The sequence below is a fragment of the Miniopterus schreibersii genome (genome assembly GCF_964146895.1).
Source record: "Miniopterus schreibersii genome assembly, chromosome: 3".
NCBI lineage: Eukaryota > Metazoa > Chordata > Mammalia > Chiroptera > Miniopteridae > Miniopterus > Miniopterus schreibersii.
The window spans coordinates 86,206,415-86,224,630 of record NC_138103.1 but is presented as its reverse complement, the minus strand read 5'-3'; the positions used below and the strand labels follow the sequence as shown (position 1 = coordinate 86,224,630).

The following is an 18,216-nucleotide window of genomic DNA, read 5'->3' as shown; positions in this document are numbered from 1 at the left end:
GGCTCATTTAAGGACCATCAGATGCACTGTTAAAAAGGTGAAGCAAATAATGGAGCATCCTCCCTTCATAAAGCCATTGTAAGTTTTTTTACATTAAAAAGGAGCATCTCAAAAAGGGAACCCTTGTGTTCTGTTGGTGGGAATGCAAACTGGTGCTACTACTATGGAAAACAGTATGAAGTTTTCTCAAAAAATTAAAAATAGAACTTCTGCCTGGCCGGGTATGGCTCAGCAGTTGAGCATCGACCTAGGATCCAGGAGATCGCTCTTCGATTCCTGGTCAGGGCACATTCCCCGGGTTGCAGGCTCGATCCCCAGTCAGGGGCATGCAGGAGGCAGCTGATCAATGACTCTCATCATTGATGTTTTTCTCTCTCTCTCCCTCTCCCTTCCTCTCTCTGAAATCAATAAAGATATATTAAAAAAAAAAAAAAAAAAGAACTACTATAGGACCTAGCAATTCTATTTCTGGGTATATATCCAAAGAAAATGAAAGCAAGATTGAAGTGATATCTGCACCCTCATGTTCAGTGCAGCATTATTCACAGTAGCCAAGACTGGGAAACAACCTGAGAGTCTGTCGGCAGATAAATGGAAAAAGAAAATTGGTCCATATACACAGCGGAATATAATTCAGCCATTAACAAAGAAGGAAATTCTACCATTGGTTACAGCATGGGTGGACCCTGAGGGCATTATGCTAAGTAAAATAAGTCAGACAGAGAGACAAAATACAGTATGATCTCACTTTACATGTGGAATCTAAACAAGCTGAACTCATAAAAACAGAGTATTTGGGTAATTGCCAGGGGCTGGGGGCTGGGGGAAATGAGGAGATGTTGCTCAAAGGGCACAAACTTCCAGTCATAAGGGGAGTGAATTCTGGGGCTCTAAGGTACTGTATGGTGAGCCTAGTTAACAGCACAGTATTATATACTTGAAAGTTGCTAATAGAGTAAATTTTAAATGTTCTCACCGAAACAACAGAATGGTGATGATGTGAGGTGAAGGATGAGTTAACAAACCTTATTGTGGTAGACATTTTGCAATATATATGTGTATTAAATCACCATATTGCTCACCTTAAATTTATACAATATTTTATGTAAATTACATCTCAATAAAGCTTAGGCAGGGGTGGGTGGGCGGAGTGGGGGAAAGGAGTGCCTCCCTTCCTTGTCTACATCTAATGGCTTTTTATTTCACAGACTGTTCGTTACTCTTTGGGAAAATTTGCACTTGTCAGCTAAGCTTAGCTTAAAGAATTTCCTTCAAAATTGAGCAGCAAGATGACTGTACATGCACACCTCTGCATGTGTAGTTTTTCTGGACATTCAAAAGGTTTTCATGAGGTTCACATGTATTATACTTTACTACAGAACAGTAAAACCATCACCTAATTTCCAATATTGCCATCAGCAATAAAAACTGAGTACTTTTAATCACATGCCATTCACATATTGATTTTTGTGATTTTTATTGACCTAGAAAATTCATTTTGTGCAAATGTGATTCTCAGTGGGTAAGTTCCAAGAGGCTCTCAGGCTTGACCTTTTTTTTTTTTCTTTTTAAATAACCAGTAAGCAGTAATTCTACAATCTGTGAACAGGATTTATACAGAGCTGTCTGTCAACCTAACCAAATTAACATCTTTTATGACTCATTCCTGGTATTGAAATGAAACCTGATCCATGGTGTAATAGCTTTTGATTTCTGCCTGTGACAGTGGCAGCTGACTGAATAAAATCCTCTGTTAACAAAGGAAAAATTGTGCACATCACCTTTTAAAAACAAAATTGTTTTCAGTTAGGTCAGGTTTTTCTAACCCTAGTTCTTTAATACTGTTGTACGTTATAACCCAGGTTAAGGAGCTGTTCTCATCATAAATCTGTTTTCATTGTTCAGTGGCAATGAATTATTTTGAAAATTATGGCTGAGAGCTTTGGGGTTTTCTCAGACTTCCCCAGAACCCCCATGCGCCAGCAGGGTCTCCTTCAGGGAGGTGGGGAGTGACTTTCCAGTGATGTAAGGAGTGCGTCTGATCTCCTGTGCCTTACCTTGAGCTGACTCTTCAGGGGCACAGCAGAGGATTAACAGTCAGTCTTTCTCGAGCCAACAGGGATTAGCAGCAGTTGTGAGCTTTTTGCCTCTAGCTGAGTCAGATTGCAGGATAACTCCTCTCCGTTTGACTCTCTCACCTGCTCTCAGGAGAAGTAGTTACGTGGCCTCACTTTATGGGATAAAATGCCCTTTGTCTTGTCAGTATCCAGATAACTGCTGAAGTGTTGTAGCTGGATTTTTTCTTTTTTTCCCCCGGGGAGAAGAGGAGCCAAGAATCTTTGGTTGTAAAACCCAAGTCCTGAGCTTGCCCTGCCTCAGATGCCCAGAATGAACTGGAGCATTTAAGTAAGAAATGTCTAATTTAATCCTGAGCTCAGTATTATATCTTTGTTAAAAGTTAAAAGTCATCTAGCATTTGCTAAATTGTCTCCTCTGGAGAACAGAATTTAGTGTGAGAACTGGTTTCTATATTTATGAATCATCATTATTCATCAAAATTGCATAGACAGGGTGAATTATCAGGTAAACAGCATTGAATAGTCACGTGTGTTAAATAAAAATTCAACCAGGTACCTTTTAAAGATCTCACTGGCTTTGTTGAATGCTTCATGAAGTGGGCAGCATCCATCTAGCAAGTAGAAAGCAGTTCTGAGGAACTGAAAAGGCTTTACAGAGAGAAGGGGGAAGGGATGGGAAAGAACTGATTACCTCTTCTTTTGGGGGATGGAAAGGGCCTGTGTGGCAGATCACCAGAAAATTCCAGACTGACTGGTTAAGATTACATTCCTGGGGCAGGTTGAAATTGCAGTTAGGTTGGATATGAATCCTTGGTTTGCTGATGTGGGTATAGCACAAGTGACTCCATTTTTTCCCCCCCAGCACATGGTAGCTTGAAAAGTTTACTTTCTTTCTTTGCTATTAGGCACAGCAATAACTCTGACTCATGCATTGAAACTACTAGATTTTACAGTTTTAGGATTTTTTAATGTGTCTGAAAGTCACTTTGAAACTTGTATTTTGTAACCCTGTGCTAGTACCTTTCTAATAAGGCATAATATTTGGAAACTATTTTTAGTTTAATTGCAGTCAGAACTATAGACAGGGAGCCAGATCTCCATGAGTTTTAAAATAAAATCCTGCTATGAAGGGAGTATTCAGTTGGATTAAATGAAAAAGATACTATTTTTTCCTCAAGAAAAAAAGTTTGATTAAATTCAGAATATGCTAGATTTAAGCATAAGCATATCTGTGCTTGGGTTAGTTTTTGGCTGAAGATGTCTGGGCTAGCCTGGGAGCTAAGCACCACTTTCAGAGTTTCTACCCTGCCAAAATAAAAATCCAAATAGGCCTTTTATTCCTTTTAAAAAAAAATAATAACTGAGCACAATTCTGTAGTCATGTATTGCACAGTGGAGAGTCAAAGCCCCTTTCTTCCTCTCTCAGAAAGAACAGATCCTTTCATTGACTGAGAGATAGCGAGCTCTTAGCCAGAACTACTGGGATTGGGTCCGAAAGTTTCTCAAAGGTCTTCATCCAGATTCCAATCTGTTGTGTTCATTTTTTAAAGTTATACTTTGAAAATTACCCCACTTGAAGACAAGTGTGGAACAAAGGACTATAAGCACCTTTTAAAGATGTTTTGGAGGACAGTAATACGGAGAATTCTTCTTAATTATTCACTACCTATGGTGTATCTATCTAAAAAGTTATTTATGAGTTTTTAAAAAATACATTCTTACTGATTTTAGAGAGGAAGAGAAATATCAATTGGCTGCCTCCTGCGTGCCCCCTACTGAGGATTGAGCCTGTAAACTGGGCTTGTGCCCTGACTGGGAATTGGTGACCTCTTAGGATGACACTCAGCCAACTGAGCCACACCAGCCAGGGCTATGTATGAGTTTAAAAAATGCCTCAGGCTAGACATTTAAAAAATATTATATATTTTTATTGATTTCAGAGAGAAGAAGGGAGAAGGAGAGAGATAGATAGAAACATCGGTGATGAGAGTCATTGATCGGCTGCCTCCTGCACATCCCTGCTGGGGATCGAGCCCGCAACCCGGGCATGTGCCCTGACTGGGAATCAAACTGTGATCTCCTGGACCCTAGGTTGATGCTCAACCACTGAGCCACACTGGCCAGGCTCATGCTAGACATTTAAGGGCCATTCTTTTCTCTCAGTTGTCTGTCAAACTAAAATACATGCCTACAATGTGAATTCAGGGGAAAAGCTCTTCATGAGATTGGCATAGATCTTCATGACAGCAGCTGACAAATTTTCTGAGGCATTAAAAATAAAACAAAAGACGAACTACAGTACATTTCTTAGCCCACTGGTTTCATTGTCAAGGACAGTAAATTGTTAGACCTGTTCCTCCATGTACATTCCATTCATGAGTAACATATTCTCCTTATGTTCAAGCAGGTTTATGGAGTCAAAACATTGGCAGATATCCAGGGGTCAGACTCTCTGTGGGTCTGGGAGCAGCAGCCCTTAGGTGACTCTAAATGACTTAATACTTAGGACTCCTTAAGTGAGTCCTAAGCACTCAATATTATATTTTATTATAATTTTTGTTTTTGTTCATTTTTAACATTTCTTTAAATTAATGTATTTCCATAATAATCTGATTTAATATTAGTTCTATCACTATTTTCCCCCATTATTTTAGAACTACTACATTTTTTCATAATTGAAAGTGTGTGGCCCAGCTGGCGTGGCTCAGCGGTTGACCATCAACCTATGATCCAGAAGATCGTGGTTCGATTCAGGTCAGGGCACATGTCTGGATTTCGGGCTCAATCCCTGGTGGGGGGCATGCAGAAGACAGCCAATCAATGACTCTCTCATCATTGGTGTTTCTTTCTCTGTCCCTCCCTCTCCCTTCCTCTCTCTGAAATCAGTAAAAATATATTAAAAATAAAAAAAGTGTGTGTACACTGTCTTTCCCCTTGGCAGCCCCTTGGGTCTCTATAGCCACTTGATAACAAATGAAAATTCCAACTCTGATCCTTTTCATCCATGTTTGCAGATTCTCTTAACCCCATGCTTGCTAGGTTTGATTAGGTAGTAGATCCTGAATTATTAAGGATTTGAAAATGTAGTTCATTTATAAATATAGAAAATAATTAACTAGACTAATTGTTAACTAATAGCATTCTTTCTCTGCCTCAGTAAATATAAATTACGAGAGACGGAAGACTAGTAGTTGAAATTTCTCTTTATTTGCCCTAGCATATGTTACAATTATTTGATACAATTATTTGAATATAAAGACTTCACAGGTAGTTAAAAGTTCCTTCCTTCCTTCCTCCCTCCCTCCCTTTCTTCTTTCCTTCCTCCCACATCCAAACCTATAGAGAATTTTTATAAGAATTTATTTGAGTTAAAACTGACAATGCTGGGAAACAAGATCTCAAATGCTTCAAGAATGAGTTTTCAGTTTCTTATATGCATTTGGAATTAAGGGGGGGGGGGGAACATAAGGAAGATGATATGAAGGTGGGGGAAAGCAAGGCAGGGCTTGGATTACAAGAGAGTTAAGACCAAGCGTTCTCTTGAGGGTGGTTGCTCTTCCCAGGGGTCAGAAAAAGGCATTTCAAAGCTTAAGGCAAAGATTAACCTTTTACTAGGGAAGTTATAGGCCTGGTACGTGACTGTTCACCATGGCCTGTCCAGTTAGGAATTCATGATCAGATCACCCCGTGAGGTTACTTTCAGTTAGATTTATTACAGTGCCTGTTTGTGGTCCACACTTTTTTCTCTCTCTCTCTGGCTTTCTCTTTCTCTGCCTGTCTCTTTCTGTTGTTCCCAAACATTTCATAGTCATATTTGCCTACTAGCATTTAAGATTTTTTTTTCTCATTTTAAAAACATACATGCCAATTTAGAAAACTGAAAATATATGAAACTTAGTAAAAGATGAAAACCTAATCCCTAATAACCCCATCACTCAGAAATTAAACTCACTTTCAGTTTTATTTCCTCCCAGTCTTTATGTAAAATTATATATATGTTCATTCATTTGTCTATCCTTTCAACAAATGTTTATCGAATGCCTTATTGCCAAGCATTTGTGGAAGGAAAAAAAGCAACAACAGACAAACAGTTTCCTCGTGGAGTTCACAGTAGAGTGAGTGAGCAGAAAATAAATGTTACTATAATACATAAAGTTAGACAGTGTTTAAGAGAAACTAAAGTAGTAGAGGGGATTAGGGAGTGTGAGGATGGGCAGGGAGGGTCGAGTTGTAATAAAGTGCTTAGTAAAGACTTTTATGAAAAAGACTTTTGAGCAAAAACTTGAAGGAGGTGAGGTTGTGGAGGAAGAGCTTCTAGGAATAGAAGATGGAATAGCAAGTGCAAAGGCCCTGAGGCAGAAGCTATGTTTGAGGGTGATTTTTGTTTTATACCAGTAAGTTTTTATTTTTTTTTATGCAGCTATAGTAACTGGAATAAATGGAATATTGTGTAGCTAATTCAGATCATGCTGTATAAGAATATTTAGGGCTATGAAAATTTATCCTTTATTGCTAATTGTAAGAAAATTGTAGGTTTAAAACAAGTGTAGGGAGGTATAATGCATTATACGTTGTAATTACATGTTGGTACATAGATGTATCTCTTTGTGAAGGGAACATAGGCAATTTTAGTTTTCTTGATTTTTGTTTACCCAATTTATTACATTTTCTGTGATAAACATGCATGGCCTTTATCATGAGGGGCTACAAGATATTCAGTGAAGGAGGGTGTCCGATTAGGCAGGGAGGGGCCTGTGACTGGATGTGGGAGGTAGTATGGAGCTCTGCAGGCTGCCCCGCTTTCAGTGTTCAGTTCACCTAAGTGCCAAAGAGCTGCGGTCCAGAGACAGGGCTCCAGTTACAAGGGGAGAGACTGGCTCAGCTCGGTCATTGGAAGCAAAGGTCAGGGCCCAAGTGCAGAGAAGCAGCTGGACTCAAAGGAAAGGATGGAGCCTCAGAAATCAGTCCGAGGACCACGTGCCACTCACACTAAGCCTCATAGGAGAGGCTTATAGGAAAATTGTTAATGTATCATTAAATAAGAGGTTGAAATCATTAATCTCCAAGGTCAAGTGATATCGGAGGGGTGGGATAAAAGTTCTGAAATTCTTCCTTTCTGTGGCTTAGCGACAAGCCCAAAACTGAGCCTCCATGTACGTGTGAAGGGGCCAAAATGTGTATTCTCGTGATTTAGGTGTCTATCCTACAAGAAGTGTTACTTAAGTAAAACTTGGAACTCTGTGCCATTCAGGGTAAGACTGATATTTCTAGCTTTATACTAGTACTATAGTCTTCAGGCAATTCAAATAAGAATGAATCTGAGAAGACACATGTTGTCTTTTGAACAACTCACCCCTGGGTTCTGTTGGCCAGTCTGTGTGTCTGTCCATCTATCAGATATCAGCTGTCAATCTCTCGGTCTATCAATCTAATCTAACTACCTATACATATTCCTTAAATATATTTTAATGATCATATTTGATATATTGAAGAATAATACATGGAATATATGCGTAAGTTGTAAGACATTATAATAAACTGAATACGCTTGAGCCTTTTCCCCAACCAGGACTGGCCCGGTTGTGTTTCCGTGCCTTCGGCTGCCTCCCACACCAAAGGCAAGCATGGCCCTGAGTTTTGTGCTCTTCGCTTCTTTGCTATTTGAACTATATATACATATGCGTATGTATACATTTAAATATGCACATATATTTAAATGACATTTTGTGTATTCCTAAATCAAACTTTTGCTTTTGAAGTCTATGAAGATGGCACCATGTTTTTGTAGGCTTCTAGAACTAGTGTCTTAGCACTAGACATTTTTCTAAAAGAAAAATGTGTGTAGCTGCAGTTCCTTCATTTTTGTTGCTGTATCATATCCTTGTCTTGTGACTATAGCACAATTTATTTAGGCCTCTGTTTTCACCGGACTTTGGGTTTCTTTTTTTACCAGGCTGTCCATTGCTTCTGTGAGTTTGAGTAAACTCTATGGCCATCCCAAAGATCACAAAAAGAAAATACCTAACACATAAAGTGAATGGTTTCCCGAGCCAGAATGCTGTTGTCAACATAAGAAATGTCCAAACCTGTAAGAATTTTTATGAGTTTATTTGAGCCAAACTGACGACAATTTCCGGGAAGCAAATCTCAACGGAGTGAGAAAATGCTCCAGAAAATGACAGTTTTACCACTTATTTTATTACATCAGGATCAAAGGGGAAGATGTAAGGGGTTACATGAAATCCATTTGTGGTAGGTTAGGGAGGCAGGAGAAAGCAAAGTGGGGAAACCTCTGGGATTGGGTAAAGAGTAAACCAATAGACACATACTTCTTTCGCATAGGTGGGTTTAGGATGGTACACAGGTAACAGTTAACATGGTAACAATAACGATAAGGGGCCCTCAGTCTCCTGCTTTGGTGGGAGACTGGAAAAAGGAGATACTTTGATGTTCCAAAGGTATGTTACCGTAGATGCAAAAAAACTATAGACAGATTGACCTTTGTCAGGGAAGATACCGGCCTAGGACATAACTACTAGCCAGAACTCACTTTCAGTTAGAAAAGTTTTAATTTCAAACCACCCTATGTGGTTACTTCAGGTCTCTGAGTTTGTAAGGCTCACCATGCAGGCCTTCCCTGAGCTTGTCAGGTTTAGTATGTAGCTCCTTTTTCGTCTACACTGTACATTTGAAAGCTTGTGTAAAATCTGCACCAATTCTTGAGCTCTGACACCTATTTTTTTAAAATTGATTTTTAGAAAGAGAGGAAGGGAGTGGGGAGAGTGAGAGAAACATTAAGGTGAGAGAGAAACATTGATAGGCCGCCTCCTGCACACCCCCTCCTGGGGATCGAGCCCGCAACCTGGACACGTGCCCTGACCTGACCGGGAATCGAACTGGCAACCCTTCAGTGCACTGGACGAGCCCCAGCCAACCAGCTGAGCCACACCAGCCGGGGCTCTGACATCTATTTTAGAAATATTTCCTTGCAAGACTTGTTCTAGTGCTGGCTGCCACTAGAGGGTGCATAAGAGAAGCTAAGAATAATGTGGCTGCTGTTGGAGCCTTAGCTGCGTTGCGCCAAAGTGTTATTAGTACGTGCATATTTCAACAGGGAAAAATAGTATTGCTCCTAAAGTTCCCAGGAGAGAATACAGTGAAGGTTAGTCTGTACCCATACACACATGCGTGGGTTCACATGTATTTTAGTGTACTAGGGGGAGAGAAGGGAATGAACAGGGAGTAAGGTAAGTGATAGCAGGCTGCCTCAGTGGACAGGAAGACAGACCAGGTTGGGAGGAAATTCGCGAATCAGCGACAGATGGCTGCTTGGTTTAGGAACAGTGGGTGATTTGTGAGGCCTCCAAGAGCTCAGTGGTACTTTCAGTGCACCCCCATTTTACTTTTTTCTATCCACTGTCATATGAAATCTTTTGAATGTTGTTTGTTATGTGCTCTCCAAAGTCTGTCCTTCCCTAACTGGGCCCTGACTTAGTACGTTTTTCTCCCTTGGAAGCTAATGGAAACGTGGATTTCCCCCCCCACAGAGCTCTAAATATTCTTCAATCACGAACCCCAGAAAATCACTTAATTGGCAGCTGTGCGGAGAGAGGAGCGCTGTAGTATTGACCCGTGAAATCCTGGAGGCAAAGGCTCCTGCTTGTTAGAAAAATGTGCGAAAGAAAAGGCTGCAGGGTGTTGGTAGTGCCTGTGGTAGACTGAACAGCCCCACCCCACCGCCACGAAAGGGTCCGCCTCCTAATGCCCGGAGCCGGTTTCTGTGTTCCTCCCACGGTACAGGGACTTCGCAGATGTAGGTAAGTTAAGGATCTTAAGATGGGGACGATCCTGGGTTATCGTGATGGCCCCACATCATCATAAGAGGGAGGCAGACAGTCAGGAGAGAAGATGCTAAGCTGCTGGCTTTGGCGATGGATCATGTGCCCTTCACTGGTCATTTTAGTCATGCCTCCTTTAAAATGTTTCTTTAGAACAGAGGAGAGAATATGCAGGAAGGGGGGAAATTGAGGAGAAAAACGTCTTTATTGAGAGATTTGATAAAAGGAGGAATAAAGGCATGCGGTGGTGTACCTTTGTTGGGTAGATTGCGTACTCATGTGCTGCTTGTTAAGTTAGTTTGGTTTTTTTGGAAGGCTATTCTTGCTTGTGCTTGTTTTTAATACCTGAACAACTGGGAGAGAGAACTTATAATCCTGTAGTCATTTGGCTTGTATTCTCGGAGAGTATTTTTAAACTATAATTTCAGAGCCATCTAATGCCATTAAAGCATCAGAAGTGACTTTGGTGTTCAGTTCTGCTGAACTGCACACTTTAGATTTAGGAGAGTTTTATTACTTCCACTGAAAACATATTTTTAAAGATCTTTTCCTGGATGTTTGCCTTAATTTTTGGGGGGTGTTGGTGGTAGTGTCAGCTGTTTATTAAAATGAGTGATGACATTTTCAATCATGACTCAGGAGTCATCTGCCTGGAAAAGAAAACTGTTTGAATTCCAACACTTATCAAGCTAAACATCCTCAAGTCAGAAATGGATATTTATTTTGAATAAATTGCACATTTTAGTACTTTTTTCCCTCCCGGGGCTAATTTGGAATGAAATCATCTGGCTTTAAAGGGCTTTTAATGGCTGCACCATGCTCGGAATAGATCATGAAGACTCAGTAATTAAGAGAAGTTCTAAATGGAAAGGAAACTTGTATTTTTAAATTGAGCAATGAATCTCAAACTGATTTGGGGTCCAAACAGGACTGTCCCAGTCTGGGTCCTCATTCAGCTGGGATGGAAAAGGCTGTTTTTTTCACAGCCTGGTTCATATACGAGGTGTCCAATAAACATCTGGGCGACTGAGTCAGGCCATTTCTACTCTCCTCGTGGAGGGGAGAGGCGGTTTTGGTTTGAGGAATTTATGTTTATTGTGTGGGGCACATGGAAAGTTAGAGATCAGTTTATAAGTTTGTCTTTGTTCTTTGTCCTCCAACAGTGAAAGAATACATGGCTGGTAATAAGTGAATTTTCTCCTGCTGGTTAGAATATGGGATCAATAATTTCACCAATAGTCAGAAGTAGTTAGCTAATATCCTAGAGAAAGTTTTCCTCTTGATACTGGTAACTGATATCTGGAATGGAAAACAAGTCATTCTCTGCTCAGCAGGTGCTTTGGAGAAGTGAATGAGGCTGCTATGACCGGGTTCACACACTAATATTGCTTCAGTGAAATTGTCTGAGCTCACTGCCTAGACTTTGCCTGACCTCTTGGCCTGAATTTCTCTTCCTGACCAGCTCCCCCATCTGTATTTTAATAATGAGTGTAAGTAGAGGAAATTAATTGGTTGACACAAGTCAGAGGAGTACAGAATTAAAGCGTAGGATGAAGCTACATTTAATCCCAGCCTCTGAAAAAGATCTTAATGAGCAATCATGAAGATAACCTGTCCAGCACTCAGATTCCTGGAGCAGGGATTGTTTGCTAATCCCCTTGGTTAAGTAGTGCTAGCATCTCATGACCCACTTAGATACGAAGAAGAAATACCCCCTTTCATATTCTTTTGGACTCTTTCTCCTGCCTATTACTGTTGAGCTCTGGGACTCCTGAATTAGAGGAATTATTTGAAAGGATGTTGTAGATACTTTTGTGTGACCATTTTCAGTTACATACTACCTTTGCCAATTTATATTCAGACACCTTTGGAAGATAACTTTATAGCCACTAACATGGGTCTGACTTTGTGGTCAGGGTTGGGGGGAAGTGTGTGTTACCTGACATCAAGACACCATCAAGGGAAGAGCCATTAACCAATCCTGCTCACCCTACCCTCCTCCAGCCCTGGAGTCTAATGGATCCTGGTTCCTCATTCACGTTACATGAGGAGAGAATTCAGGCAAAATATAAAAGTGGCTCTATATAAATTTTTTTGGTCAAGAAGATTATAAAGTAGTGTTCTCAAGATCCTTTGAAATTTTTAATCAGCAGTTCAGGTGAAACCAAATAGAAACAGGATTGATAATGAATGCATGATGACTCCCTGACTTGCCATTCTTTTCTCTTTATTGCATCAGGACTTGTCATGGTCAGGTTTTGCTGGGTAACAAACAAGCATACCAATCACAGCAGCAGACGGTCAGGATTTATTTCTTACTCATGTTTCTGTAGGTCAGCTGGGATGCATCTGGTTTAGACTGGACGTGGCTCCAGGTTCTGGGTTGCATCCAGGTGTGCTTCTGACTCTTCCAGCCTTGTTGGGCCCGAGGCCATCTAAGACATATTGTGATACTGGCTTTTATTCTGTGTTTAGACCATTTTTTGATGTATGCATATGTATTTTTTCACTTACGAGATATAAGCTTATAAGTCCAGCCTCCCCATTTATTTTTGAAGATGACGACTTTAACTACCTTTTCCTAATCCTTAGTATTTGTAGGTACTTCTTGAATTTTTGGCCATAATGATTAGTTTTACCCAGAACTAAACTTCAGGAGTTTACTCCATATCTCAGTCTTCTCTCTTTCAAAATCAGAACAGTTTTACCCACTAATAATTTCAGGATATGAAATTGTTGACAAATTTGACATGATGACATATGTGTATATTTTCATACATTCAGAGCTAAAAGGCCTTATAAAACCTTTGGTTACAGGACTGTATACTGTGTACCTTTATATTTATAGAAGGGCCTCCTCGTACACATGGAATGGGGCACAGAAAAGAACCAGATGTACAGGGGTGGGGAAAAGTAGGTTTACAGTTGTGAGTATGTGAAACATAGTTAATAAAGCTATTGTAATAATCCTAACCTGCATGTCTTTTTCCATACAGACAACTGTAGACCTACTTTTGCTCACCCCTGTACGGATTCATTCACCCTATTTCTGTAGCCTAATTTAGTGCTGTTGAGCAAGAGTTAAAGTTTTTGTATCATAGATTAAATTCCCGTTGTTGGAAACACTCATGGTTGTTCAGTAAAAGTCAACAGAAAGCCAGCTATGAACTGGGCTTTACGACAGTATGTGGCAAAATGAATGTAGAATGTTTTAGAAATTTTATTTTTATTCTGAAGGAACCAAATTTTCCCATTAAGTCTACAGGAGTTCATCAGCCATCTATTCTTTCCCTCCATAAAATATCTTTTATCTTGGGCCTGACTCTGAAATTCTGCACTTGAACCTCTTGTGATATTTGTAAGGGGATGAAACACTTCATAAATGTCAAGCTTTTTGAGAGTAGAGAAAGGGAGGTGACAGTTTCCCTGGGCCCCCTATAGGTCTCTAACGGCTGCTATTTTGGATTCCTGCTTAAACTCTGGGGCCATGATCTGGACCGTTGTGTCCTGAGCGATGGTCCTGAGCTTGATCAGTGGCCCCATTCTTACATCTAGTAAATGCCTGCTGTGTATCACGCACTGCTGGAGATCTGGCCAAGAACCTCTATCATGCTAGGATTTTGTTGTAGTTCCCTTGATGTTGGAACAGGGGGGAAGGTCTCAGTGTCAGAGGTGGGAGAAATAACGAGTTGTACATTGTTAGGCAGAGTCGAAGCTGTGTGGTTTCACTTTTCAAGTGATTCTAAAGAGATTCCATTGCTATTTGTCCTACATAAAGAGAGGGAGCCTATGGCCCAGAATAAAAATAGCTGTAAGTATTACATCATCAGAAAAAGTTTTCATTGGTACATCATGCTTTAAGGGCAGGGAGTCCACAATTGTATTTAGATTGGTTCTGTTTTGCTTATTGAAATGATAATTTTAAGACAAAATAAGAAAAGGGGGAAGCCATGACGTGCATTTTGACAAATTGGATTTCATCAAGATTAAAACCTTTTGCTTTTAACAGGCACTATTGAGGGAATGCAAAGTCAAGGCACAGATTGGAGAAAATACTTGTAAATCTATGCAAATCTATCTGATAAAATATTTATATCCAGAGTGTATGTAGAACTCTAAAAACTTAATAAGAAAACAAAGAACCCAATAACAAAAAGTGCAAATGATTTGAACAGGTCCTTCGACAAAGGTAAACACATGAAAAGATGCTCTCCATAATTTGTCATTAGAACTCTAATTAAAACCACATTGAGATTCCACTCCACCTATTTTAATGGCCAGAATTTTAAAAGACTGGCCATACCAAGTGTTTCAAGGATGTGAAGCAATTGGAACTCCCATATCCTGTCGGTGAAGATGAATGTCAGTCAGAGGGTACAGCCATTGGCTGAAACAGTTGGGCAGGATCTTAAAGAGGTAAACATACGTATACCTACCATGTGATTCAGCCATTCCATTCCTAAGAATTTACCCAAGAGTAATGAGAGCATATGTCCACACAAAGTCTTATATGTGAATGTTCACTGCAGCATTATTTGGCACAGCCAAAAATTGCCCATCAACAGGTAAATAGATAAATAAATTGTGGTGTATACAATGGTATATTGCTCTACAACAAAGAGGAATGAATTATTGATGCACTGAAAGATAAAACAACATTGATGAATCTCAGAATAGTTATGCTGAATAGAAGAAGCCAGATAAAAAAAGAGTACATGCTCTATGATTTCATTTGTGTAAAATTTTAAAAATGTAAACTAATCAATAGTTACAAAAAGCAGATCAGTCCTTGCCTTGGAAGGTCAGGGGTGCTGCAGGGAAGGGCAGGAGGGAGGGATTAGGGTAGCAGGAAACTTTGGGAGGGTGATGGAATTGTTCATTATATTGATATTTGGTGATGGTTTAATGGGTGCATAAATATGTCAAAAGTATAAATATGTCAAATAATGCACTTTAAATGTGCATGTGTATTGTATGTCAATTACACATTGATAAAGCTTTATCAATAAGTTGTTTGAAATAAAACAATACAACTGCATGAATGAGCACACAAACAGGAGTGTGTGTTAGAAGCCAGCAGGAATTTCATTCAGCTTTTACAGATGCTTCCAGAACTGGTTCTGACCCCTTGTGTATTGCTGAGGGGTCTCTTTCACCTGCACTGTGTGGCACCTGTTTCTTTTCGTTGAAACAATTTAAAATGGTCCCTTTGAGAATAACGTATTACCCACTGAAGAACAGAAACATGCTTTAAGGAGGCCTCGCGCAAAGATGTAGACCTGGATTCGGAGCTGAGTTTACCTGGGGGGGTGGATGGCTTTCAGTCCTCCTGTTTGCCTGTCATGAAAACAAAAACCATGGAGGCCTGGGCGCTGGAGACAGCAGGTTCTCCGGACTCTAACAGTCCCCCCACCCAGCCTGTCTGCAGTCCTTCAAAAGCCCCCTCATCACTGCTGCTGTATGTAGGTGAGCAAAAGAAAATTGGCACGTGCTTTAACGCCCCTGCACCCCCAACTGAAAAGCCTTCAGGTGGAAGTCAGGTGGGTGGTTTTTCCCCCTAGTGCCATTAAAGCTCACACCTTCGCTCATGGGTAGTGACAGGAAGCAGGGCAGTGGTTTTCCGGGGTTGGATTGGGCTTCGAAGGAGTGTGCCCCGGCTGGGAGGGTGTTTTTGAGGTGGGCATTGCAAATGTTGTGTCTTGCTTGTGGTGGTGGTTTTATGGGTGCAAGCATTGGTCAAAAGTCACCAGATTTTATGCTTTAAACGCATGCATTTTATTCTTTGTAAATTATACTTCAATAAAGGATCTATTTTAGAAATTCCACACATTTATTTCCTCAGCTCTCAGCTTTAGAATATAGAGGCCCCTGCACACACACACCCTGATTATGTTTTAATGAAATAATCATATTATTGCCTTCCTGAGTAGTTTTTCTTAGGAAACAAGAGTAAAACCACTCTTTTAGTTACTATTTCAACCATAGGCATATAGATTAGTTTTTATTGTTAAACTTGGATATTATTTCTTTATATCTGTGTTTCTAAGGACAAAGTCAAGTGTGAAATTGAGGCAACACTAGCTAATGAAATATGAAAAGTGTGACTGTTAGTTGAATTTCTTCAAATGGGTGAGCTCCGGGACAGGACAGGGCAGGGCCTGGGGTGATGTTCTTCCTAGAACCTCTCAGCACAGTGATGTCACATAATTAAAACACTGTGTACTTGTCAGTTGACTGAAGTGATGCTTTCCCCCCACAGTTGTTCTGAATCATCCCTGTGAAGAAAGTGCTCTGCTCCCTGATCCCCACAAAAGATGCACAGGATGCATTAGCCAACCATGAGAAATGCCTTCGCAGTCACTCCACGTCCCCCGTTCTGCACTCAGAAACGTCTTTTCTGTTTGGTTCCGCGGAGCATGGGCAAGCTGATGGGTGCGGGGTGCCCAGCACCCCTGCTTGTCTGGAACAGGCATGCTGCTTCCCTCGCCTCCCTTTCCCTAGTATTCAGTCAGCAGCCAGTCCCAGATTACTCATTAACCAGCCGAAATCTCTCCTGGATTTGATTTTCCTGCAGACCCAAGTGAATCATTCACTGGTATGCATGCGAATTTCCTGAAGGGTTCAGAATCAAAAGGATTCAGATTCTCAATTCTTAAGAACCTTTCTGTACTCTTTGAATTCACCGTAGAAAGGAATCCATTACTTAGCCCTGGTGCATGTCAGCAGAGGATGGTACTTCTGTGTGACAATGACATTAACCCTGCGCTCTAAGCCAGGCCTCACTAGTTCTCCCCACTCCTTTCTACTTACCAGGTACGCTTTGTTCTCTCAACTTTTATCAATTATTGACTGTAAATGACTCTGCTCAATAAACAAGAGTAATAAGGTAACTGACTTGCTCTTAAGAAGTTTACAAGTGGTCTCTAAACAGAATGCATCAGTAGCATAGAGATCACTGCCAAAGGAAAGCCTGTTGTGTTGGTATTTTTAGTTGGGGGATCCAGGTGGAAAGGAGAAAGCTGTTCCTGTTGGATGCCTAGGTCCCCATCCTAAAGGGGATCCGATTTTGATAAATCTACTCACTGAATGTCTCTATTTTTATCAGCAGCCAAATCCTTTGTCCTAACCAAAAACCAGCCAAGAATATAAATAAAATAAGCATAAGTTTCACATTTAAAAAAATCATTTGAATGCACATTTCCCTCACGCAGAATTCTTTTCTGTTCATTTAAAAGTGCCATTTGAGTTTTCTACTCCCAGCAAATGTTACTTTAAAAAGCGAAGGTATTTTAAAACATGTCATTCAATGTAGGCACATTTAATAAGTGGAGAATCTGGTACCAGTAATTATTTGACATCTACATGTCTGGTGAATAAACTACTCATTCATTTTTGACAGTTACTCAAAACATGTTCAAGACAAGTCAGGGAAGCAGTGAGATCTGCCATCAGTGATAGTGAAGTGACACAGCAGGACATCCACACTGGGTCAGCTGGCTTTCCTGGTGGTGGTCAGGAAGGGACTTGGGGGCTCAGGGACTGGGCAGCAAGCAGGGAGCCGTTTGTGGGGCAGGAGGAGACCAGGCTGGGTGCGGCAGGACCGGGGCCTGTGTTTTGACCTTTCCTGTCTGGCTCGCTAAGTCCCAGCCCTACATTACGAAACATGTTCTGGAAATTATACCCAGAGGGCACACGTCCCTTTGGTGACAGCTTATTTCTGGATCCCTGGACTCTGATGACATTCAGAGGTGTGTTTCACGGCCCATCATCTGATTAGTTACTGAATTGTAAGGACTCTCCCGCTGGCTTTGGGTCAGAGCACGTGAGTGCAGGAGCAAAATAACTTGTTTATTTCCTCCAGGCTCATTCTAACAGACCATGAAGTCAGGTGTCCCCCTTCATGGATGTCCCCGGCTGTTTGAAAATGAAATGCTTGGGCCCTTCCTTGGGAAATGGTCTCTAATTCAGATCTCTTTGAGGCTTCTTATAGTGACATGAGAGCTTTATGTCTGAAAAGATGATTTTAATGCCTTCTGAAAAATCTTGGAATACAAAGTGTATCTCTACAGATTGTTAAAATCGATCGAGCACTTTTGTTCCTCTTTGATTCTAAGGTGAGGTCCATGATCCCGCTGGCTGGGTATCTTAGGAGGTCAGTCAGTGGTTATGCTGAGTCAGGCCATTGTGGTTAAGACAGACTTGAGTTCAGACCTCTCTCTGCCTTAGTGTGCTCATCTTTAAAATGGATCTAATAATAGAAACCCCCTACTGGAGCTTTGGGGAGGCTTGAATGAGATCAC

The 18,216-nt window shown here is 40.7% G+C and overlaps 1 protein-coding gene across 2 annotated transcripts in view; it reads left to right on the top strand.

The window, feature by feature from the left end:
• RETREG1 (reticulophagy regulator 1) overlaps positions 1–18,216 on the top strand; it is a 111,159-nt gene that overhangs the window by 34,809 nt on the left and 58,134 nt on the right. Inside the window, exon 1 of one of the 2 annotated variants that reach the window (XM_081131956.1) lies at positions 16,600–16,729. The exons of the other annotated variant lie outside the window; for it this stretch is intronic. Coding sequence (XP_080988082.1) covers positions 16,665–16,729 — 65 coding nt within the window. The 5' untranslated portion in view covers positions 16,600–16,664. Of the gene's footprint in view, positions 1–16,599; positions 16,730–18,216 lie in introns of those variants that run through there. 2 annotated transcript variants of the gene reach the window in all.